The sequence below is a fragment of the Zootoca vivipara genome, chromosome 1, assembly GCF_963506605.1.
Source record: "Zootoca vivipara chromosome 1, rZooViv1.1, whole genome shotgun sequence".
NCBI classification, from domain to species: Eukaryota; Metazoa; Chordata; class Lepidosauria; order Squamata; family Lacertidae; genus Zootoca; species Zootoca vivipara.
Window position 1 is genome coordinate 11,132,050 of NC_083276.1, and position 25,161 is coordinate 11,157,210.

General features: G+C 44.5%; 2 protein-coding genes across 3 annotated transcripts in view; both read left to right on the top strand.

Annotated features, from left to right (window-relative positions):
* The window catches only part of CDCA4 (cell division cycle associated 4), a 571,510-nt gene that overhangs the window by 521,774 nt on the left and 24,575 nt on the right, over positions 1–25,161 (top strand). The gene's annotated exons all lie outside the window — the stretch shown is intronic.
* On the top strand, positions 412–21,516 carry GPR132 (G protein-coupled receptor 132). 2 transcript variants are annotated; one of them, XM_035104748.2, is made up of 2 exons: positions 412–525; positions 19,889–21,515. In XM_035104748.2, exons 1-2 carry the CDS (start codon positions 425–427, stop codon positions 20,928–20,930), a joined length of 1,143 nt encoding a protein of 380 aa, XP_034960639.2. In that variant the 5' UTR covers positions 412–424; the 3' UTR covers positions 20,931–21,515. The 2 variants fall into 2 exon arrangements, with proteins under 2 accessions (XP_034960639.2, XP_060127497.1); XM_060271514.1 differs by lacking the exon at positions 412–525 and adding an exon at positions 18,343–18,734 and having other exon boundaries at positions 19,889–21,516.

Genomic DNA, 25,161 nt, shown 5'->3' on the forward strand with positions numbered 1-25,161 from the left:
GCCTTCGTGGCGAGTTCCAGCACCTCTTTTTCTAGAAAGATCGCACTGATCGGATGTCCACAAAGCCTTGTTTTAGGAGAGAGGGGGCGGTACTTTTCACCATCCCCTTTCTCAATGCATCATTTTATCACGTCGCCTCAAACTCGCCTTTTCTCTAAAAAAAAGCACAGTACTCTCTGCTAGCGATTATACTAAAAATTGCAGCATGTGGTTAGATCCTCGGAAATGCCACTGTTTTTTAATTTATTTCTCACTCCTATTAAGTGGGCAGTGTTGAAACAATTGAGTTAGTTGTGTAGGGTTCTTTTCTTCTTCTTCTTCTGTTCCCCCCCCCCCTTCCCTTTGTCTGAAGCATGAGCTAACACCACAACTGACTGTTACTTCCTGGCCCCGGTTTCATGCATGTAGGGGGAGAGACAAGTCGATGCCAGCAGTAGCTGGGGGATCTCAGCTTCTTCTTATACTCCTTCGCGAAGAGAGAGCTCCAAGGCACTCGAGAAGAACCGGGAGTTGCTTATCGCAAAGGTAAGCCATCGCTAGTGTTTTCTGACACTGACTTTTTTTTGACACAGGTGCCCCATTCGGTGTTCGACTGGGGTTGCCCATGGGGCGAAACGGAGCACCACCCTTTTCAGCCATACTCAGAAGTGTGCCTTACTGAGTTCAGTGAGACTTATTCCCTCGTAGAGAAAGCAGCTGTAGGTTGATGACAGGCAAATTATATGCACACATATAGATAATGCATAGGTAATAGAGAAGCATCGTTTCTCAACATTTCCACATAACATCCTCATGCTCATGCTGGCGGAGAGGTTTTTGTGATAGTTCAAATGCCTTCATGGCAGAGCACATGTTTCGTTTGGGAATGTTTTCTTTGTAATTCTTTCCATTTCAAATTTGGTTTTGCATGCCGGCTTTTTTCGGGGGTGAGAGGAGGAGACGAGGTAGTATATACAGTCCTATTTTTCTAGGGAAAGAGGTGAACTCACCACAAACACCTCTCTTGTTCTCTTATCATGGCAATGGCGCCCACCTGAGAAGTGCCAGAATTGGGTCCCGGTGAGTTCCACCTGAAAAAAAAATCCCTGGGTATACTTTTTTGAATACAAATATATAATCACCCCGAAACCTCATGGGTGGGATGCAAGAGTAGGACCCCACAGTCAGGGTGTTTATCACAGGAAATAATGTGTCTGTCACTTACTATCAGCTCTCATAGAAAGCCACTTCCTGTCTGGAGCCAAGATTGGAGAGCTGGTGTAATGTAGCGGTTGGAATACCAGGGAAAAGATCTGTGAGACCCAGGTTCAAATCCTCACTCTGTCCCAAAGCTTTCTGGGTGACCTTGGGCCGATTGCTATCCCTCTGCCTAGCCTACCTCTCAGGGTTGTTTGTGATGATAAAATAGGTGTGTGGTTAGAACAGTATGAATTGTAGTGGCTGCAAAATCCGGACTGGGAGAGTGAGACTGTGATGGCTGGATTTGTGCATTTGGCTGAGGAGCTGCACCTCAGCGGGAACTTCCAGACAATGTGTTTGTTGATCGTTTTGTCCTGATTTTGTTTTGAGGAAGGTTAGATGAAGCTGTGTGGAAGAAAGTGAGACCCCACACTTTCAAGCGCATTTTCACGTCACTTTCTTTATTGCAAAAAGTTCGATACTTTGGGGGAGCAGGTTTCTTCTGCAAGACTTCCCAATCAATTTAGACTTGTTTAACCTTAATTTGTGACATTGATGTCTATTTCTTTACATGCACAAAATCCCAAGTTTGATCCCCGTTTAAGCATCTTAGGTGTCTGTCTCCGCCAGGATTTTAAAGATCTGCTTGCCAGTCAGCAAAGACTGTGTTGGGCTAGACTCAGCAGCTTCAGAAACCCAGTGTGAGTACATTGGTTTGCATGTCAGACCAGGAAAGCCTAGCTTCAGATTCCCAGTATTCAGATTTATTCAAAAGGCGCCCAGTGATTCAAATTCCCACTCAGCTACGAAACTTACTAGGTCAGCTGAGTCTAAGTCATTATCTCTCAGCCTGCCCTACCTGACAGGGTTGTTGTAGAAGAGGATAAAATATAAGAGACAAATATATGTGTGCTGCCTCTAGCTGCTTGGATGACAGGCAGGAAATTCCTGTAGCAAATAACTAAATCTGTATGCTCGCATTTTTTCAGGCACGAGATCTTTGGATATCTGCTTTTTGGGTTGTTTGTTTTTTTTAATGTAATTTTTGTATGTAAATTGCTCTCCTTTTGACCTGTGACATCAGACAGCCAGGTCTATCTGCTAACTGGACAACGGGTTTCCCACCCACCCCCCTTTTTTTCTGAGGGTGCAGGGAGGTAAGAGTCTACGGCAGGCATCCCCAAACTGCAGCCCTCCAGATGTTTTGGCCTACAACTCCCATGATCCCTAGCTAACAGGACAAGTGGTCGGGGAAGATGGGGATTGTAGTCCAAAACATCTGGAGGGCCGAAGTTTGGGGGTGCCTGGTCTACGGCCACATCCACAGCATACATTTAAAGCACACTTACATCACTTTAGGAGTCATGTTTTTCCCCACCCCCAGAAGAATCCTGTGAACTATAGTATGTTAAGGGTGCTGGGAGTTGTAGCTCTGTGAGGGGTCCCTTAGCAACTCAAAGCACACTTAACAAACAACAGTTCCCAGTATTCTTTGGGGGAAGCCACAAGTCTTGGGCTGGGAGGGTTGTTGAGGGGTTTGGGGAGGGGGTTGTTGCTGTTCGTGATGTTATTTCTTTGGACCTTTATGAGATCTTATTATGATGGAAACTGTTCGGTTTGGCTGTGTGCTTTCAGTGCATTTTATTTATCATTCTTCACCACTTTCCTTGCATTTGCAATTCATAGAATCATAGAGTTGGAAGAGACCACAAGGGCCATCCAGTCCAACCCCCTGCCAAGCAGGAAACACCATCAAAGCGTTATGTGAATCTTTTAATGTGGTTAGCTGCCTGGAGTGTGGTTTTAACTATGGAAAGGCTGCGTACAAATAAAATGATGGTGATGACTGTTTAAAGCATGTGAAAAGGATCTAGGAGTCTTGGTAGACCACAAACTGGACATGAGTCAGCAGTGTGATGCAGCAGCTAAAAAAGCCAATGCAATTCTGGGCTGCATCAATAGGAGTATAGCATCTAGATCTAGGGAAGTAATAGTACCTCTGTATTCTGCTCTGGTTCAGACCTCACCTGGAGTACTGTGTCCAGTTCTGGGCACCACAGTTCAAGAAGGATACTGACAAGGGCAACCAAAATGGTCAAAGGCCTGGAAACGATGCCTTTTGAGGAACGGCTTAGGGAGCTGGGTATGTTTAGCCTGGAGAAGAGAAGGTTAAGGGGTGATATGATAGCCATGTTCAAATATATGAAAGGATGTCATATGGAGGAGCGAGAAAGATTGTTTTCTGCTGCTCCAGAGATGCGGACACAGAGCAATGGATTCAAACTTCAAGAAAGAAGATTCCACCTAAACATTAGGAAGAACTTCCTGACAGTAAGAGCTGTTCAGCAGTGGAATTTGCTACCAAGGAGTGTGGTGGAGTCTCCTTCTTTGGAGGTCTTTAAGCAGAGGGTTGACAGGCATATGTCAAGAATGCTTTGATGGTGTTTCCTGCTTGGCAGGGGGTTGGACTGGATGGCCCTTGTGGACTCTTTCAACTCTATGATTCTATGATAAAGTGGTATAAGAGTGTATCTTGTGGATGTGAACTTAGTGGTGGGTGCACCCAGCTCTGAATTAAGAGTTGGTGGCTGTGTCTTCTCCGGAGCACAGCAACCCAGGGATCCTCTCTCATTGCCTCACCTTTATTTCACAACCGGGGTTATTTTGTACATTCCACCCATTCCATTAGCTCTTTAAGAAATTATGAAATTGAGAGTTGGCAGAAGGCTTTTTCATTCTTCCATCCTCCTCCCAGATGCACCATTTGCCTTGCCTTTCTTCCCTGTGACTTTGCTAAGGGCTCTGGGTGCTAAAAGCCCGGCACCACGATTATTGCTTCTGCGTCCCACTTCTCATTGGTGCAGGGGCCTTACCCTAGAGGTCAGGGACAAACTTTGCACATCCCTTCCTTGTTGGACGGTTGCCTGTTTATCTGCTCTGTAAGTTGACTCGCTGCTGCTTCCTTTCCCAGTCCATGGTTGCTGTAAGCATTGTGTTTTTGTTTTAATTTGGGCGTGAGCTAATTTGCACTTCCTTTGGATGATTTAGATCTAGGGACATCCACAATATACACACAAACAGAGAAAGAATTGCCTTTATATATGAAAAAAACACATATTTACAAGCAATGCCACAGAATCATCCAAAGAATCCTAGAGAATGTAGTTTACCCTTCTTCTTCTTCTTCTTCGATCACTCGTAGTCAAGTAAGATTGTCTTCGATAAACACAGTTTTAACAATGAGTCCGTAAGCGATTGTGGAGGCCAATTCTGGACCCAAATCTCCTTCCACAGTTGGGACCTTGGTTCCCGGGCGGGAGTTGATCACAGTGTGGATTTGCGAAGCATGCCTTCCTCTTAGCACGTTTCTCCCTTGCGTCCTGAGTTTGAGCATCTTCAAAGCCCATGACACCTTTGGTAAAGGCTGTTCTCCAATTGGAGCGCTCACAGATAAGTGTTTCCCAATTGTTGGTGTTTATACTACATTTTTAAAGATTTGCCTTGAGACCTCTTTTGTTGACCACCAGCATTACGCTTTCCATTTTTAAGTTCGGAATAGAGTAGTTGCTTTGGAAGACAATTATCAGGCATCCGCACAACATGACCAGTCCAACAAACTTGATGTTGAAGAATCATTGCCTCAACACTGGTGATCTTTGCTCCTTCCAGTACACTGGTATTAGTCTGCCTGTCTTCCCAAGTGATGTGTAAAACTTTTCGGAGACACCGTTGATGGAATCTTTCGAGGAGTTAGAGATGGCGTTTATAAGTGGTCCATGTTTCACAACCATACAGTAAGGTTAGTAGTACAATAGCTTTGTAAACAAGCATTATGTTTTCCCTGCGGATGTCCCGGTCCTCAAACACTCTGCACTTCAATCGGGAGAAAGCCACATTCGCAGAGCTCAGGCAGTGCTGGATTTCGGCATCAAATTTTGTTGCAGGGGTGAGGCAATTCTCCATAGACATTGGTCAGTGTAGTTTAGATTGTAGAGCCAGGGGCCTAAAGAAGAGATGAGGAACCCATGGCCCTCCAGTCATTGTTAGACTCCAACTCCCATCAACCCCAGTTGGTGTGGCCAATGGTCAAGGATGATGAGAGTTGTAGTCCAACAACATCCAGAGGGCAACGGATAAGCCTGGCATCACAGGATCTGGTGTCAGGGCTGGAACAGGCCTTTAGCCAGCCTAAAAGTTCAAGGAGGGGCACTGGGGGAAAATATCCAGTTTATCCCTTGTTGGTATCCATTCGTCTCAAGGGTCAGTGACCTCTCTAGGGCGCAAGCCTGGGCAGTGTGTCTGGAGGTCCTGGGCTGCCCAGACAATGACCCCCCCCATGGCCTTGCTGATGCGCTTCAAGGGAAAGCAAAGCAATACATCTGGCCTTAGCTTGGCTGCAGAAGTTGCTAGAAGACACCCCTCTTAGGGACTCCCTTTTGGATTTGTGTAGGGTTTACTCCAGAGCCTTTCCTTCTCCTGAAGATATCCTGCAAAGCAGCAGAGGTTTAGGATCAGAGTTTTCCTTCTCCTAATGGGCCACCTTCCCAGGTGGCTAAGCCCCATCTGCCTCTCACTTCCTTCTACAGTACAGTGGTACCACAGGTTAAGTACTTAATTGGTTCTGGAAGTCCATACTTAACCTGAAGCATACTTAACCTGAAGCATACTTAACCTGAAGCGAACTTTCCCATTGAAAGTAATGGAAAGTGGATTAATCCATTCCAGACAATGAAAAACATTTTAGCGGTCGTCAAGAAAAGTACAGCAAAGGCACCAGCCTAATATCAATAGGCAGGGAGTTTCAGAGAACAAGTTTTGCCATGCTAAAGCACTGGTGGTCTCTTGCAAGTGCAGGACAGAGATTATATTATATTATGTTATTATTATATTATAGAGATTATATTTCACCCTCATATAGAAGAGGGTGAAAGGTTGTTTTCTGCTGCTCCAGAGAAGCAGACACGGAGCAATGGATTCAAACAACAAGAAAGAAGATTCCACCTAAACATTAGGAAGAACTTCCTGACAGTAAGAGCTGTTCGACAGTGGAATTTGCTGCCAAGGAGTGTGGTGGAGTCTCCTTCTTTGGAGGTCTTTAAGCGGAGGCTTGACAGCCATCTGTCAGGAATGCTTTGAAGGTGTTTCCTGCTTGGCAGGGGGTTGGACTGGATGGCCCTTGTGGTCTCTTCCAACTCTATGATTCTATGATTCTATCTATATGGTGCTTGCAAAAGTGCCAGTTCCATAGATCACAGCAGTCGAGTCCTACTCAGAGTAGACCCACTGGAACAAAAGGTTATCTTAGCCATATTCATTAACCTATGGGTGTAACCTGCAGAGGATTAGCATTGGCATCAACCCCCAGATCCTGTTATATTACATCCTGTTGCCAAGTATTACTTTCCCCTCGAGATGGTAGGCAAATGAGTCCTCCAGCAACTCGCATTCTCAGGTGCCCTTTAAATGTTACAGAAACCAGACATGACAGGGGTTTGACGTGGGATGGAATCCATGAGAAAGACTCTCCCATGCATCAAGGTTCTTTCGCCTCGCTAGCCTGTGGGCAGTGGGTTAACCAAGCTGGAAACACCATTTCTTTGCAACCAATTAGTGGTTGCTGAGCTTTGTGAAGAGGAAAGAGTTTTGCTAGCTGCCTTGTGGTTTGGTGTCTCCAGGGCTACCCATGCCCAACAGAGTGCAGAGTGCCACAGGCCCTTGTAGAGATCTAGAAGACATTCAGGCATCTATCTGTTTTGCTCAGGATCTGGGCAGAGACAGCAGAAGGAAGAATCGTTGTTGTTTAGTCGTTTAGTCGTGTCCGACTCTTCGTGACCTCATGGACCAGAGCACGCCAGGCACTCCTGTCTTCCACTGCCTCCCGCAATTTGGTCAGACTCATGTTCGTAGCTTCGAGAACACTGTCCAACCATCTCGTCCTCTGTCGTCCCCTTCTCCTTGTGCCCTCCATCTTTCCCAACATCAGGGTCTTTTCCAGGGAGTCTTCTCTTCTCATGAGGTGGCCAAAGTATTGGAGCCTCAGCTTCACAATCTGTCCTTCCAGTGAGCACTCAGGGCTGATTTTCTTCAGAATGGATAGGTTTGATCTTCTTGCAGTTCATGGGACTCTCAAGAGTCTCCTCCAGCGTCTTCTAATTTCGTGACTACTGTCACCATCTGCAGTGATCATGGAACCCAAGAAAGTAAAATCTCTCACTGCCTCCATTTCTTCTCCTTCTATTTGCCAGGAGGTGATGGGCCAGTGGCCATGATCTTAGTTTTAGGAAGAATAACTGAGTATTATCTATGATTCTATGATTCTATGAAGAATAACTGAGTATTATCTTGGAGTGATCGTTTCAAATATTTTCAAGAAATCTTGTATATACAGCTGACAGTTTGGATAGTTTTATTCTGTATTCCTCTCTGGTCCCCCCCCCCCCCGGCACGCTCTGGTCCTTTTAAAATTCTTTATTCCTCTCTGATCCTTTTTTCTCCCTGTGTGGGAGGCAGGGAAGGGAGAGATCTCCCAGGGTGAGAGGCTGGGGGAAGAAAGGGATGCTTCCACGTGAGAGCTGGGAGGACACACCTTTTTCTGCATGGGACAAAAGTTAAGATACAGTGGTACATTGGTTGTCTAACTTAATCCGTTCCGGGAGTCCGTTTGACTCACGGAACCGTTCGAAAACCAAGGCGCGGATTCCGATTGGCTGCAGGAGCTTCCTGCACTCAGTCGGAAGCCGTGTCAGACATTCAGCTTTGAAAGAACGTTCAAAAACCGGAACACTTACATGCGAGTACCAAGGCATGACTGTATGTCTGTGAGAGAGGGCTTCACATTTTTCTATCTCTTTTTCTTTCTCTCTCTCTTCTTCTTTCCTTCTTTCTTTAGATTAGTTTGTTTTTTATTGTACTATGCAAAAATTTTAGTAAAACCTCATTTTTTAAAAAAGGGAACTGGGCAGAGATGGTAGCAAGCAAATGAGAGCAAGTTGTTGTCTAATAACCCTGGAATGTGTGCTACGAAGGTTCTTTTGTTATGTTACTTTCCCCTGTAATTCTCATAGGCAACAAAGATCAAATTAACTCCCCATTGTCGTCATCCTGTATCTATACCATTCCATAGTAAACTACACTCAAGGCAGATCACAATCCCAAATAATTCCCCACCACCACCTCCCACCCTGCAATTCATAAATTACAGAATACAACGAGCTGCTTTCTGTTTGCTTCATGTTTATTTTTATTTTTAAAAAATAAGAAACCAAACTTTAAATCCTCAGGGTCCCTTCTACAAATCTATGATTAAATTATTCTATGAAATAATCGGTATGTTAGTGAAAGCCTCTCATCCAAAAAATATTCCACAAAATTAATCTATACCCTTAATAAGGTCTAACAACAAAATGCAAAAATTAAAAATAATGCATCACCAAAAAATTAAATCTTGGTGTCAACAGAAGCCTTAAACACCACACCACCCTGATCACAGAGCAGCTCACAAAATATACTATTATTATAGCTTTTGCCAGCCTGGCACTTTCCAGATGTTCTGGACCGCAGTTCCCATCAGCCCCAGGCAGCGATGATGGGAGTTTGCATCTGGAGGGCACCAGGTTGACAAAGGTTGGAAGATGAGACAGTAAACAACTAAAAACTGGATCAGTTCATAACCCAGTAACCTAGCAGTAAAGTCAACAGGAAATTTGGTTGTCGTCGTTATTTCTTCACACTCTCTGTCTGTTTTTGTCTGCTCTTCCACCCCGCTTCTCACACACTGGCAACCCACGTTGCCACGCGGACATGCCTGGCCTGGTGTGATTTCCTGCTTGGTTCAGTATCTAAACACCTCCGTTCTTTTCACTTTCCCCTACAACAACAGGACTGACTCTAGGTTTGAGCCAAGCTGGCACCCTTACCCAGAGAGGCAACAGGCAGCAGCACCCTAGTCTGTGCCAGCCACCGTTTAAATTTCCCACAGTGCCTACATTACTCCAGAATATTGTGGGAAATTAAAATGACAGGTTCCAAACCCCAACCGAGAGGCCCCATCTTTGTTTCCCACAATGCCCCGGGGAAACGTTACATTAAGGGCATTGTGGGAGATTCCTGGAATTTTTCCGCATGCAAAGGGGATGCCTCATCACTGTGCTATGGTCCTTCCCAGTGATTTGGGAATCAATGCTTTTAAGGTGTGAGGAGATCCCGTATTTTTCGTTCCATAAGACGCACTTTTTTTCCTCCTAAAAAGTAAGAGGAAATGTCTGTGCTTCTTATGGAGCGAATGCGTGATCGCCTGGAGCCAAATTGCCCAGGGGCTAAAGGCAGATTGTGCTTTTTTTAAAAAGAAAGAGCTAAAGGCTAACAAGAGGGAATGAACTGAAAGGAACTGGCTCAACAGCTGATTGCAAGAGATCGGGAGGGAGATAAGAGAGCTAGCTCCCTTCCCGGCCCCTCCCGGCCCCTTGCCTAGGCCTCAGTTGATGTCTGCAGAGGGAGACATGTAACTGGCTGATTAGATTATCTTTCTGGAAACTGTAGAAATGGGTCCCTTTCCTTTCTTATCGACAAAGCTGCAGAACTGTGAGTTGAACCCCATACAAACAGGATGTTTTCCCTTTGCAAGGAAACTCAGCAACTTTGAGCTGATCCTTAAAAATGGAGCTTTCCCCCTTTGCAAAAAAAAAAGATGCACAACTCTAAGCTGACACACACACCCAAAAATGGGGCTTTTCCCATTTGCAAAAAAAGCTGCACAACTTTGAGCTGATCCTTTTTAAAAAAATGGAGCTTTCCCCCTTTGCAAAAGAAGCTTCCTCAAATATTTAATTGGAGGGGGGGCAAAAGCATCTATGCCTCTGGAGTTGGTTGCTATGCCTAGGACAATTCAAGAAAGCAAAAAAAGTTTTTCTTGTTTTCCTCCTCTAAAAACTAGGTGTGCCCTATGGTCAGCTGCGCCCTATGGAGCGAAAAATACGGTGATATTGTTACAAAAGTTGTGTGCCACTCACACCCTCTGCCAAGCTGCAGCAAGAGCCCATGGGGTGCCAGGCATTCACTCAGGGTCTGTGTTCCTTTGGAGAAATGAGACATGGCAGGAAACTGTCGTAGTTTTACGACATATGGCTTATTCACCTATTTACATATGGCTTATTCACCTATTTACACTGCAGTCTGCAGTCCACATCTTACAGCATGGTCATTTCAAGAGGGGCTTGTCCCTCACAGCAAAACAGCCCTGGAGTCCAAGGCATCTGCCTCAGCCAGCCTTCAGCCAGCCTGCCCAAGATGAATCCCAGTCTTTATTCTCCCTTCTTCTTCCCAGAACACCCTGCTAAAAACTCTCTTTTCACCTCACACCCAGTTAACCCTGCCAACCTTCCAAAGCCCCAGTCTCTGTTCACACCTCAGGGCAAGGGGGAGGACAGTTTCCTTGCATTGCCAATGCCCTGCAATGGCCCTGTATTGTTTCTTAATGTCCCCGACTTGGCCAGGTCGTTTTGCATAGGCTAGCTCAGGAATTCCTCTGCAGCTTGTATTTCTCCCTTCACATCCCATTTATTAATTTCTAGGGTTTAGTGCCGCCGCCCCATCTATAGCAATATTATGCAGTTAAGAACTCTCCCAAAGGGGAGCTTTGGGGCATTTTTGAGTGGGCGCCAAACCGATTTCTCTACGATTTCCACATCCTCTTTCATAGAATGAGATCTCTGTTCTCAGATCCTCTTTTGAAAACTAAACGTAGGAGCTGCTTCCTTAACACTGGGGAGAGGAACCCAGCCATCTTGCAGACATCTCCACAAAATCAACCCACTGCCGTTGAGTTCTTCAGTGGAACCGTGGGTGGAACTGTTGGGGCCATGGGACTTTTTAGTCCAGAGAAAAGGCATGACTGAAGTCTATAAAAGTCTTGTGAAAAGGAAAGTGGTGGCAAAACGAAAGTGTGGAATACACCATGCTTTGACACATTTAAACCACTCCATTTAACCACTTTGTAAACAAATCAAGATAAATGCTCATCAAATAGGCAACGTTGTATAATCAGCAGACGGATCAGGAGGAATGCTCATAAACAGCCCCACATAAGCAAATCAGGACAAGTGCTCATTGTTATATAACCTCCCTGCAAGCAAATCGAACAAATACAAGAAATGGAAGAAAGGGGAAATCCCAAAGGAGGAGTATAGACGAATAGCCAGTGGCTGCAGGGTGAAGGTCGGGCTGGCTAAAGCTCAGAATGAGTTCAGGCTTGCAAGAGAGGCTAGCAATATTATTATTTTTTAAGGTTTCATAGGATGTGTCCGAAACAAGAGGAGGAAGAAGCAAGTCCTCTGCGTGGAGAAGAAGATGGAGAAAGGTTGTTGGGAGACAGTGAGAAAGCAGAACTACTCAACACCTATTTTGCCTCTGTCTTCACCCAAAAGGAAAGCAGTGCCCAACCTGGTGATAACAGAATAAATGATGTAAGGAGGGAGTTGCAACCCAAGATGGGGAAAGAGGTGGTAAGGGGACACCCATCTACTTTAAATGAATTCAAATCTCCAGGTCTTGATGAGCAGCACCCAAGGGAACTAAAGGACTTTGCAGGGGTAATCTCAGAGCCTTTGTCTATGTTCTTTGAGAATTCTTGGAGAACAAGTGAGGTCCCTCCAGACAGGAGGCGGGCAAATGTTGTCCCCATCTTCAAAAAGGGGAGAAAAGAAGACCTAGGTAAATACCAACTGGTGAGCTTGACATCAATATCAGGAAAGGTCCTAGAACAGATAATTCAACAGTCGGTCTGTGAGCACTTAGAAGGGGATGCTGTGATTACTAAGACCCAGCATGGGTTTCTCAATGCCAGGCAAATCTCATTTCTTTTTTTGATGGAGTTACAAGCTTGGTAGATCAGGGGAATGCTGTGGGCATAGTGTATCTTAATTTCATTAAGGCTTCTGACAAAGTCCAACTCTATGAGTCTATTATTTTATGAAATATGCCTGTTGTCTTTGTCCATGGAGTTTTCTTGGCAGGGATACTGGAGTGGCTTGCCAGTTCCTTCTCCAGGTGGATCACGTTTAGTCAAAACTCTCCACTATGACCTGTCCATCTTGGGTGGCCCTGCATGGCATAGCTCATAGCTTCTCTGAGTTATTCAAGCCCCTTTGCCACGACAAGGCATTGATCCACTTTGGCCACCTCATGAGAAGAGAAGAATCCTTGGAAAAGACCCTGATGTTGGGAAAGATTGAGGGCAATAGGAGAAGGGGACGACAGAGGACGAGATGGTTGGACAGTGTTCTCGAAGCTACGAACATGAGTTTGACCAAACTGCGGGAGGCAGTGCAAGACAGGAGTGCCTGGCGTGCTCTGGTCCATGGGGTCACAAAGAGTCGGACACGACTAAACGACTAAACAACAACAACATTTTATGAAATATATGATAAAGACTGACCATAATCTATCCTCCCCGTAGGCTTTGTTCAAGCAAATCAGGATGAACACCCAATAAATAGGGCAGCTGGAGGAACCCATAGTTACAAAACCCAGCCATTTCAAAGATGATCCTAAGGAAAACTAAATACATTAACAACAAAAGCATCACAAAGAGGACCCATAGATATGAGTACACAAATGCCCCCCCCATTTTAATACCCCTGTTGTTTCAGCAGGCTTTGCTGCTTGACTATCCTACCCTCTCCCTAAAAGCCTGCCCCACCCTGTCAATATCCTGTCCTGCACTGGCTTCTGAAGCAAGGTGTGTTAGCAACCTGACCGCAGCCTGAAAAGCGGATGTTTTATCTCACAAAGGATCTGGCTATTCTTAGTATAGAATAACCACAACTTAAAGACACACAGCAACCGTTGCTTTCTGAAGTACCAGTTCCCGCCGGGGCTGGGAAGAGCAGTAGATGTGCGTTCAGTGTTTTGTGTCCAGGCGCATTGATCTCACTTTTATTTACTGATAACGTTATTTATATGCCACCTTTAAGATTCTAGACCAGCCAAAGCAGCCCACAATATCGTAAGGACACAATGGATGCTGTTGTGAACACCCTCTGAGTGGCAGGAGATTCCAGGAGTGCCAGCACATAACCAGGGTTGGGTTTCTTTGGGGGTTTTCCACAAGTTTTTCTAAAGGACTCTGAGCAACTTGCAGAATTAATGATTAACTCTTTCTCTGCCACCCGCTTTTTTTTTTTGTCAAGGGCCACATGAAAGCACACCAAGGGCTGGTGTTTGCTCACACCTTGTCCTCCAGGAATGGACTGCCTTTCAGCCAGGCTGCTCAGGACAACTTGATGATAAAGAGATCCCTGGGATACCTCTAAAGTTATTCATTGAGGGATGTTTCAAAACCTTAGGAACATAGGAAGCTGCCCTGCCCTCAGTCAGACTATTTGTCCATCTAACCCAGTATTGTCTACACTGGCTGGCAGCAGCTCTCTGGGGTTTCAGGCAGGAGACATTCCCAGCCATACCTGGAGATGCCAGAGAGAAGAACATGGGACCTTCTACACACAAGGGAAATGCTCTAGCACTGACTCGTGGCCCTTCCTTCAGAAGAAACTCCTTGAACATAGTTTCAAAATTTATATCATCAAATGGCCCAGGGTGGCTTAACTGAAAGGCAGTACATTCCGGGAGTATTGCAGATATTAATATCGTTCAACTTGAAGCAAATGGATGCATAAAAACTGACACCTCTTATTGGAATAAAACATTGTCCAGACAATGTATTAAGTAATGTATTGATGTGTTAAGTATTGTTCAAAAATTTACTTGCAGAACTTTCTTCCAAAACAGGTACAAAACAATCAAAGTTACATCCAGATAGTTCCATAAGGCACATGCCTGTCCAAGGCATAGGTTCATCCTCTTAGAAATAAGCTACATTAGCCTGCATTTCAGTCCAAGGCTGTAAGCTCCTTGGAGTGAGTAATTTGCACATCCTTCACTCATGGAGCCTTGGAACAAAGAAAACAGCCACCAGCCTTCCAAGATGGCGATTTGCAATTGAATACCTTGATTATGTGATCTAAGGTTAAACACTCATGTGATAGAGCAGAGAACATTCTCAGTTAATCGTTAACTTAATCAGAGCTCAGAAAGCTCTTAGTATGCTGCTATGGAAAATCTCCAAAGTCAGCAATACACATTCAGGCATTCTCCATTTTGGTGTCAATTAAACCATTATATTTAACATGGAGGGCAGGGAGTAGACAAATTTCAGCCCTCACATGGCCCTTGGTCTAAGGAGATAGCAGAGAGAGAAAGAGAAGGAGGTGAGCACCTCCCCTGGCAGATTATCCCCAGCAGCCCTACTGTAGGGCGACAGTTAAGTCTGGCCAGTGAATAAGCCCGCTACAACATTCCCCATGATCCTTTGCCTCGTGCAAGTGGAAGGTGTGCCAAGCAGAAGTGCTCCTTGTTATACAAGTTGGTGCAGAAATGAAACAGCCTGCAAAAACTTTCCCTGAAGCTGTTGTTGTTGTTTAGTCGTTTAGTCGTGTCCGACTCTTCGTGACCCCATGGACCATAGCACGCCAGGCACTCCTGTCTTGCACTGCCTCCCACAGTTTGGTCAAACTCATGTTCGTAGCTTCGAGAACACTGTCCAACCATCTTGTCCTCTGTCGTCCCCTTCTCCTAGTGCCCTCAATCTTTCCCAACATCAGGGTCTTTTCCAAGGATTCTTCTCTTCTCATGAGGTGGCCAAAGTATTGGAGCCTCAGCTTCACGATCTGTCCTTCCAGGGAGCACTCAGGGCTGATTTCCTTAAGAATGGATAGGTTTGATCTTCTAGCAGTCCATGGGACTCTCAAGAGTCTCCTCCAGCACCATAATTCAAAAGCATCAATTCTTCGACGATCAGCCTTCTTTATGGTCCAGCTCTCACTTCCATACATCACTACTGGGAAAACCATAGCTTTAACTATACGGACCTTTGTCGGCAAAGTGATGTCTCTGCTTTTTAAGATGCTGTCTAGGTTTGTCATTGCTTTTCTCCCAAGAAGCAGGCGTCTTTTAATTTCGTGACTGCTGTCACCATCTGCAGTGATCAAGGAGCCCAAGAAAGTAAAATCTCTCACTGCCTCCATTTCTTCCCCTTCTATTTGCCAGGAGGTGATGGGACCAGTGGCCATGATCTTGGTTTTTTTGATGTTGAGCTTCAGACCATATTTTGCGCTCTCCTCTTTCACCCTCATTAAAAGGTTCTTTAATTCCTCCTCGCTTTCTGCCATCAAGGTTGTGTCATCTGCATATCTGAGGTTGTTGATATTTCTTCCGGCAATCTTAATTCCGGCTTGGGATTCATCTAGTCCAGCCTTTCGCATGATGAATTCTGCATATAAGTTAAATAAGCAGGGAGACAATATACAACCTTGTCGTACTCCTTTCCCAATTTTGAACCAATCAGTTGTTCCATATCCAGTTCTAACTGTAGCTTCTTGTCCCACATAGAGATTTCTCAGGAGACAGATGAGGTGATCAGGCACTCCCATTTCTTTAAGAACTTGCCATAGTTTGCTGTGGTCGACACAGTCCCTGAAGCTAGAAAGTATCAAAACCTCAAGCCCAACCCAAAGCAAATTCTAATTTGTTCAATCCTCTTTTAAAACCAACTAAATTGGTGGCTGTTACGGAGCGAGTTCTGTAGTTATCCACATTTCCACATCAGTCCTTATGAAAATTCCCCCTTCATTTTAGTGCAAATTCCTCCTAATATCCTCATTTTTAATTTTATTTTTACACAATCTTGCCTAATACCGTGTTTCCCCTTTTTTAATACGTAGTCAGAAAGTAAGCCATGGGAGGGTTTTTCTAGAAGTAAGATAAGTAAGACGTACCCCGAAAGTAAGCCACCTTTGTTCCTGTCACCTCCTCAGCCCCTCCTGTGTGCTCAGGGAGCCAGCGAACCAGCGACAGGCGTGGGGGGAAAACGCGCCTCTCAGCTGATTTCTCCACCGCCTGCTGAGCGCACAGGGAGAGGGGGGGGAAGCCTCTTCCTGCCCCTCTGGAGCAGGCCTGTCTTTCCTATTGGGGCTACTGGTGCTTTCCTTTTCGACCCTGGGAGGCAGCAAATACATCCAATGGTCAGGGCGCTTTGGGGCGCCCATCTCTCCCCGTCTGCACCTTTTCTCCTCCTTCTGGGCCAGCACGCGCCCTCTTTTGCTCGCTCCCTGCCTCTCCCGTGACAATAGGCAGCGGCGGCGGCAGCCACAGCCGGCTGCAAGGCAGAGAAGCTAAGCCCAGCGGAGCCAAGCTGCTGTTGAGCGGCTGCGGGCTCCCTTTGGCCGGCCTTCCTTGTGTGCGCCTGGCCGCGATGCGCCTCCCTCCTCCTCCTCCTCCGGCGTAGCAACGGCAGCGGGAGGCTCCTCCTCCTCCGGCAACGGCAGCGGCGGCTCCCGCTCGGGTATGCACCCCTCCAGCCAGCAGCCGGCCAGGCGGCTCCCACAAGGGCTGCAGCGGTGGCTCCGCCCGCCTCCCTTTTTCCACCTCCACCACCTCCTCCGCCAGCCAGCCAGCCAGCCTCGGCGCCGCTTTTGGGCGCCTGCCTCCGTCCTCCTCCTGCTGCTGCTGTCCAGCTGGGCTCCAGCTGTCGCTGCCCAGCCGCCTCCGCGGCCCCCAGGGGCTAGCAGCAGCAACAGCAGTGGGAGGACGAGGATGACACTGCTGGGTCCCACTGCCTTGAACCGAGTGGCGCTGCTGCGCGCTTTGTTGGGGCTGCAGCAATCGCTGGTTCCAGGCGCCTGCCTCCTATTGCAGCGGCCAGCGTTGCTGCTGCTGGCTCGGTACTCTCCTTCCGCGTGGAAGGATTTGTTTTTTTTAAAAAACCAATATTGCTTAATAAAAAATAGATTGCTTAATAAAAAAACCAAGACACCCCCTGAAAATAAGCCATAGGCTTATTTTCTTGAGTAAAATAAATATAAGACGGTGTCTTAAAATGTGGGAAACACGGTACACACGTTTTGCAAAACAGTTTCCCCTAAGATAGTGCAATTTTGTATGTTATTTTCGCCAGCATGTGCATTTCTGGAGAAGTGCATTGCAAAATTCAGAGATCCACACAATTTGACGGTAGGCATCATTTTGGGTTTTTTGCATCATTTTGGGGAGTGTGAACCAGGTAGGTTCGCCGTGAAATGTGAACTCCTCCAAACGTTGTGGTGCCGTTCTCCTGCAGAGTAATGTGCAAAAAGTCGTGCATAAGTGAAAATAACATACAAAAACATTCCACTTTGGCTGACTGACATCCAATGCCCTTTTAAAATGTGTTGGGAAAGGGGGGAGGTTTATTGGTTTGTTTTTGTTAATTATTTCTGTTATGTATTTCATATTTTTATATTGCGAATTTGTGTTGTAACCGCCCTGAGACCTGTGGGTCTAGGGCAGCATACAAATTTAAATAAGAATAGGAATAAGGATTTCTTGCACACACAAAAGTATATTAGTCAAAACTGCATGCTAAAATCTGAATATTAGAATAAATTCAAACCAAATGCTGGAGAAGAGAAGGTTAAGGGGTGATATGATAGCCATGTTCAAATATATAAAAGGATGTCATATAGAGGAGGGAGAAAGGTTGTTTTCTGCTGCTCCAGAGAAGCGGACACGGAGCAATGGATTCAAACTTCAAGAAAGAAGATTCCACCTAAACATTAGGAAGAACTTCCTGACAGTAAGAGCTGTTCGGCAGTGGAATTTGCTACCAAGGAGTGTGGTGGATTCTCCTTCTTTGGAGGTCTTTTAGCAGAGGCTTGACAGCCATATGTCAAGAATGCTTTGATGGTGTTTCCTGCTTGGCCCTTGTGGTCTCTTCCAACTCTACGATTCTATGATTCTATGATTCTATTCTAGGATTTTTTTAAAAAATTCAAATTTCTGCAGAAAGGTGAAGAACTAGAATTTAAGCCCGGAAGGGGGGGGGGGTGAAAAGCAGGGAACCAAAACTGGCAAATCTGTCCATCCTTAATCTATCGAAACGTGTTGGGTTTTAAGGTGCCAAAGGGGGTGTTCTCTTTCTTTCTTTCTTTCTTTCTTTCTTTCTTTCTTTCTTTCTTTCTTTCTTTCTTTCTTTCTTTCTTTCTCTCTCTCTCTCTCTCTTTCTTTCTCTCTCTCTGTCTTTCTTCCTAGCCGGTGCCACTTGCATAATTTCTTACACATAGTGGCGCAGGAAATATAAAAGGCAGAAGGAACTGAGAAAGGGTGGGGACCTCCCTGGGAGGGGGAGGGCTGTTTACGTTAACTGGGGCCCCAGCCATTTACAACTTTCTCTCGAAGGCAAGGCTTGCAGTTGGATTCTGTGTGAGCTTTGCGAGAGGCGATGGGGCAAGGACTGTTGCGCCATGCAGGCGCTCTTGCTATTGAGCTCCAGTGGGCTTCCAGAAGTGGGGCAAGACCCAGGCAAAAAGTCCAGAGAGGAGGGAAGTCATGGCTTTGAAGCAGATCGTGAAGCTCGCCAAGGAAGAAGATAAAAGTCCCTACCGGAGAAGAATGGCAGATCAAGTTGCCGGATTTCACCGAAATGGCTAAAATGACCGGAAGAATCAGAAATCAGGAAGAACAAAATTGTAATAAGGAATGGGGGAAAATTTGTAATTTATCTTAAAAACCATTGTAAACAGTTAAAATCGATAGTGAGGTTGGAATAACCCTTGTAGTTTAATGGTGAATTTTCGACACAATGGAGAGGGGGTAAAAGGTTTTGATTATTATAAAAGGTGCAGGAGAAAATGTTTAACAATAAGACCCATAAAGGGGAGGAGGGAAGTCCAGGAGATTCTTTGGAACCTTGTTTCTATGTTGTATGTTGGATATGTGACTGCAATATTTGAATCTGAAAAAACCATGTTGTTGTTTAGTCGTTTAGTCGTGTCCGACTCTTCGTGACCCCATGGACCATAGCACGCCAGGCACTCCTGTCTTGCACTGCCTCCCGCAGTTTGGTCAAACTCATGTTCGTAGCTTCGAGAACACTGTCCAACCATCTTGTCCTCTGTCGTCCCCTTCTCCTAGTGCCCTCCATCTTTCCCAACATCAGGGTCTTTTCCAAGGATTCTTCTCTTCTCATGAGGTGGCCAAAGTATTGGAGCCTCAGCTTCACGATCTGTCCTTCCAGGGAGCACTCAGGGCTGATTTCCTTAAGAATGGATAGGTTTGATCTTCTAGCAGTCCATGGGACTCTCAAGAGTCTCCTCCAGCACCATAATTCAAAAGCATCAATTCTTCGACGATCAGCCTTCTTTATGGTCCAGCTCTCACTTCCATACATCACTACTGGGAAAACCATAGCTTTAACTATACGGACCTTTGTCGGCAAAGTGATGTCTCTGCTTTTTAAGATGCTGTCTAGGTTTGTCATTGCTTTTCTCCCAAGAAGCAGGCGTCTTTTAATTTCGTGACTGCTGTCACCATCTGCAGTGATCAAGGAGCCCAAGAAAGTAAAATCTTTCACAGCCTCCATTTCTTCCTCTTCTATTTGCCAGGAGGTGATGGGACCAGTGGCCACGGTCTTGGTTTTTTTGATGTTGAGCTTCAGACCATATTTTGCGCTCTCCTCTTTCATCCTCATTAAAAGGTTCTTTAATTCCTCCTCGCTTTCTGCCATCAAGGTTGTGTCATCTGCATATCTGAGGTTGTTGATATACAAGCAAATGCAGACAGGCTGGCCAGGGAGGGTTTGCAAATTCCTTAGCGCATCTAACTTTCTCCGTTTTGCTTCCAGACCTTCCAAAGGCCCAGATGAAGAAGCCCAGATGAGTAACCCCACATGCAATTCCACGGCCATGCCGTACAGAGACAGCCAGAATCTTCTGGTTGCGGTATACAGCATCGTCTTCATCATAGGCATCCCAACCAACTGCTTAACTGCCTTCTTGACGCTCGTTCAGATTCGCAGGGGAACCATCACTGCCATCTACCTCTGCGCCCTCTCCCTCTGCGAACTGATGTACCTGTGCACCCTCCCTCTTTGGATCGTCTACTTGCAAAACGGCCGCGAGTGGAAGATGGGGGACCTATCCTGCCAGGTGACCGGATACATCTTTTTCTGCAACATCTACATTAGCATTCTCCTCCTGTGTTGTGTCTCTATCGACCGCTATGTGGCGGTCGTGTACGCGCTGGAAAGTAGAGGGATACGGTCCCAGAAGGTGGCTGCGATAGTCACCACCTCCCTCTTTGTCACGGTCGCCGTGATCTACTGCCCCGTTTTTTTCCAGGAAGAAATACAGGACAAGAACAGCACGATTTGCTTTGAAACGCCTCTCAACCGCCGCTTGGCCTTTTACAACGTGGCACGGTTCTTTGTGGGCTTCCTCGTTCCGTTCACCCTGCTCCTTTTCATGAACTACCGGATCTTCCAAAGTATCAAGAGCAGCTGCGGCCTCAGCCCACCCCAGAAAACTAAAGTGAAGTACCTGGCGATTGCCATCATCGCCATATTCCTGGTCTGCTTCGCCCCTTACCATGTTGTGCTGCTCATAAGGTCCGGGGTCTACTTCCTCTACCCAGCGGAGAGCTGCAGTTTCGAGAGAGGCGTCTACACTATATCTGTGGTGTTCCTCTGCTTCTCTACCGCCAACAGTGTGGCAGACCCCTTCATCTACGTGCTGGCTAGCGAGAACGCCAGGCGTGAAATTTGCCGGGCTTTCGCGGCGTGTGGGATTTCACTCTCCGTCAGCTCCAGGACGGACAGCAGCAAGGCCGACGATTCCCAGAGGCCACCGAAGGAGATAGGCACGTTAGGAAATAAAGAGGACAGGTAGCGCCAACTCCTCCGTAGGACTTCTGTGTTAAAAAGCAAGTGGGTGGTGGCCGTTTTCTTCAGAAGGGAGGGAACGCCTTCATCTTCCCCTTATGTCACTCGGGCTGAGTAACAACTGGCCCACTTTGGAGGATAAGCACTGGCCAGTGTATGGTGTGGTCTCGTTTGCATTGTGTCCAGTGAATAGCCCTTTCAGCAAATCCTGGCTGTTATACATATCAGGATGATGTCATGATGTCGTGACTTGCAGCTGAATCTGGGGGATGCTTGTTGATGCACCAACGAAAGACCCCACAGCACCGGGAGACCCTGCTGGTGAGGAAGCCGGCGTCGCTTGTGCATGGTTTATTATTTATTGACCTCTGTGCTTAAGAGGGAAGGGTTGGAATATAGCAGTTCAAGAGAATGCTAAATGCAAAGAGGAAACTATTGCTTTACTTCTTTGGGGTATCCTTTTTGTGTGTGTGCGCGATATTGGACCTTGTACAAAACCTCACAAGTTTGTATCTTGAATAAACGACCCACTTTTTCACTGCATGCATGACGTCTAATGTTCACAACAAACGCTGCACGGAAAGCGTGTGGATCTCTCTGTGTGTGGGGTTAATCGGGGGGGCAGTCGCACTAGGGCAGGCATGGCCAAACTTGGCCCTCCAGCTATTTTAGGACTACAATTCCCATCATCCCTGACCACTGGTCCTGTTAGCTAGGGATGGTGGGAGTTGTAGTCCCAAAACAGCCAGAGGGCCAAGTTTGGCCACCACTGCACTAGAGCAACTCTTTCACACAGTTGTTGATGGTGTCGTCATTTAAGATGTCTGTTTCTGCATGGCAAGATCCTGGTTCTGGCTCCCAGATGCTGAAGAGCAAGGAGGATTCTTTCCAAAGACATTAATGTTGAGATTGCTGCGGTACATATGCAGATCGCAGGCATCAGGCAATACATATAATCAATCCTAAACACAGCTGCATCAAAGGCAGGGGCTCTACCTGCCAAAGTGTTGATTTGACAGTTCCCCCTCTTTGCTATCCTATATACAGGAATAGGGCAGGCAAACTTATATATATATAAATAAGTTTGTAGAGACAGGCTCTGTAGAGCCTATCGACTTCCCGCCCACCCCATGGCTTTCAAAATTAACCTTTATATCATTGCATTTTGTACATTTTCCAATTCTAATTACACTCATTATAAAATGGCTCAAACTTTAAATAAATATAGAAAGACAGAAAATTTCTCATTACAGGTCTTCAGACAACCCTGCTAGTGGTGTTAATTGTTTACAATAATCTTTCAGATATCAAAAAGATTTACTCCAGTCCTTTTGGAATACTTGATGGTGCTGGTTTCGGATTTTTCTTTTTTTTTTCTTTTTTTTTGGTTTTTTTTTTTTTTTTTTGGTTTAAAAATTTTTATTTCAGAATTTTTAAAATTACATATTAAAGGAACAAGAAAAAAAATAAATACAGAGAAAAAAAAACCAACAAAAAATCACAAAATGAAAAAGGAAAAAGAAAAAAAAAGGGGGGATTCAATGCTCCCTCCTTCACGAGTTTACATAAATCATAACTTGTTATAATCATGCATACAGAGCCAATACTTCCACACATATAAAATAATCAAATCATAATCAAATCAAATCATAATAACCAAGGATATATATATGTATGTATATATATATACTAAATCAAAATTCCAAACATTCACCACCTAATTCATAAACATAATTTATAAGGCATAAACACAAAACGAAAAAAGTAATAACAAAAAATACCTGCAAAAATAATAATACAAAAGATAAAAATGCAAAAAAAAAATAATAATAATAATAAAAAAAATAATAATAATAAAAAGAAAAGAAAGAAGAAAAATGTAGAAGTACTTCCGATTGTCTGTCCACTGTTATCTTACAGTATACTCTTCCTCTTACTTGTTACATTCCCACTTTCCTTTCCGGCTAATTCCGGATGGTTTTCCCTTACTTTAACCTAACATATATTATCTCTTTGTACGGATCTTAATTTAAACATATCACCAATTCGGAATTTAATCCCTCTTTTATTAAATAATCATCTAATAATTTCCACTCGCTTTGGATTTTTTGTTTCGGGGTATTTCTTATATACGCTGTCATCTTTGCTAAATTCATATACTCTATTACTTTGTTTTGCCACTCACAAACCGTCGGTGTCTCCTCTCTTTTCCATTTCTGTGCTATAAGGGTCCTTGCTGCTACCACCGCATATAATAAAATATTCCTTCTATCCTTGGGTATGTCTTTGGGAACCATACTCAGTAAGAACAGCTCTGGGGATTTCCCAAATGTACACTTTAACATCCTCTTTAACTTCTCATAGATTATGTTCCAGAACCCTTGTATTTTTTTACACTGCCACCAACAATGCATGTACGTTCCAATTTGTTCGTGGCATTTCCAACACTTATTTGAGCCTTCTTTATATATCTTCCTTAATTTCTCTGGTGTCAGGTGCCACCTATATACCATCTTCATTGTGTTTTCCTTAATTGCTGTGCAAGCTGTAAATCTCATACTTTCTAGCCACAAATTCTCCCATTTTATACACTCAATAGTCCTACCGAAATCTTGTGCCCATTTTACCATAACATCTTTAACTAATTCGTCCTTTAGATTCCACTCCAACAAAAATTTATATATTGCTGCCAATTGTTTCCCCTCATTTTCAATTAACAATTCTTGTAATTTTGATTTATTTTTCTGAAAACCGACTTCCCTATGCTTCTTAAATAAGCTTTGTATTTGAGTATATTGTAACCAGCTTGCACAGCAATTTTTCACCTCCTCATATGGTGTCAATGTGTACTGCTTGTCTACCTCCTTTATCAGGTCCTGGTACGTTAGCCACTTTTCCTTATTTCTTCCTCCCCCCCCCAGGGCCGTTATTTCAAAGGGTGATGCCCACCACGGTGTCTTTGGTTCTAATAATTTCCTAAATTCCAACCATATCCTGAATATCGAATTTTTGATTACGTGGTCGGTAAATTCCTTATATATCTTTTCATTTTCTTGCAGAAGGTATGCGTGCCACCCAAGAGAATTTCTAAATCCCTCCAGATCTAAAATTTCCCTATTGTCTAACACAATCCATTCTTTTAACCAGCACAAATTTGCCGCTGCATAATATAATTTTAAATCCGGTACACCCCAACCTCCCCTCTCCTTGCTATCCGTTAATAATTTAAACTGTATTCTAGGTTTCTTTTTACCCCAAATAAATCTACTTAAAATTCTCTTCCAATTATTAAAAATCTCTAATTTCCCGATAATTGGCAACATCTGAAACAAAAATAAGATTTTTGGCAATATCATCATTTTTATCGTTGAAATTCTTCCCATTATGGATAGGTGTAGATTATCCCATTTCTCTAGATCTTTTTCAATTTCCTTCCACAGCCTTCTGTAATTGTTCTCATACAAATTAACATTATTCTTTGTCACTATTATTCCCAAATATTTTACCTTCTTCGCCACCTCCCAGCCCGTAGCCAATTCTAATTCTTTCGCTTCCTTTTCCCTCAAATTTTTAACAATCATTTTGGTTTTCCCCATATTCACTTTAAATCCTGCTATTTCCCCATAATTTTTTAAATTAAATTTCAATTTACCTACCGAATCTGCTGGGTCCTCCATTATTATTAAGATGTCGTCCGCAAAGGCCTTAAGTTTGATCTCACTCTTCCTGACTCTCAACCCTTTGATATTTTTGTCTTCTTTTATCTCCTTAATTAAACATTCTATTGATAGAATAAATAGGAGAGGGGACAATGGACATCCCTGCCTCGTACCTTTTTTAATCTCGAATTCCTCTGTGGCTTCGCCATTTATTAACAATTTAGCTGATTGCTCTTTATATATCGCATTAATTCCCCTTAGAAAATTTCCCTCAATCCCAATCTCTTCCATTGTTTTCTTCATAAATTTCCAAATCAGATTATCAAACGCTTTCTCAGCGTCGAGGAAAACAAAGGCTACCTTTTGGCTCGGGTGCCAGTCGAGGAACTCGATCGCGTCTAGGAGAATTCTCATATTATTGTGCATCTTACGCTTGGGCAGAAATCCTTGCTGATCTTTGCCCAATATCCTATTTAATACTTTCTTTAATCTATTTGCAAGGATCAGCGCAAAAATTTTGTAATCCGAATTTAAAAGGGATATAGGTCTAAAATTTCCCACCTCCTCCTTTTTATTATT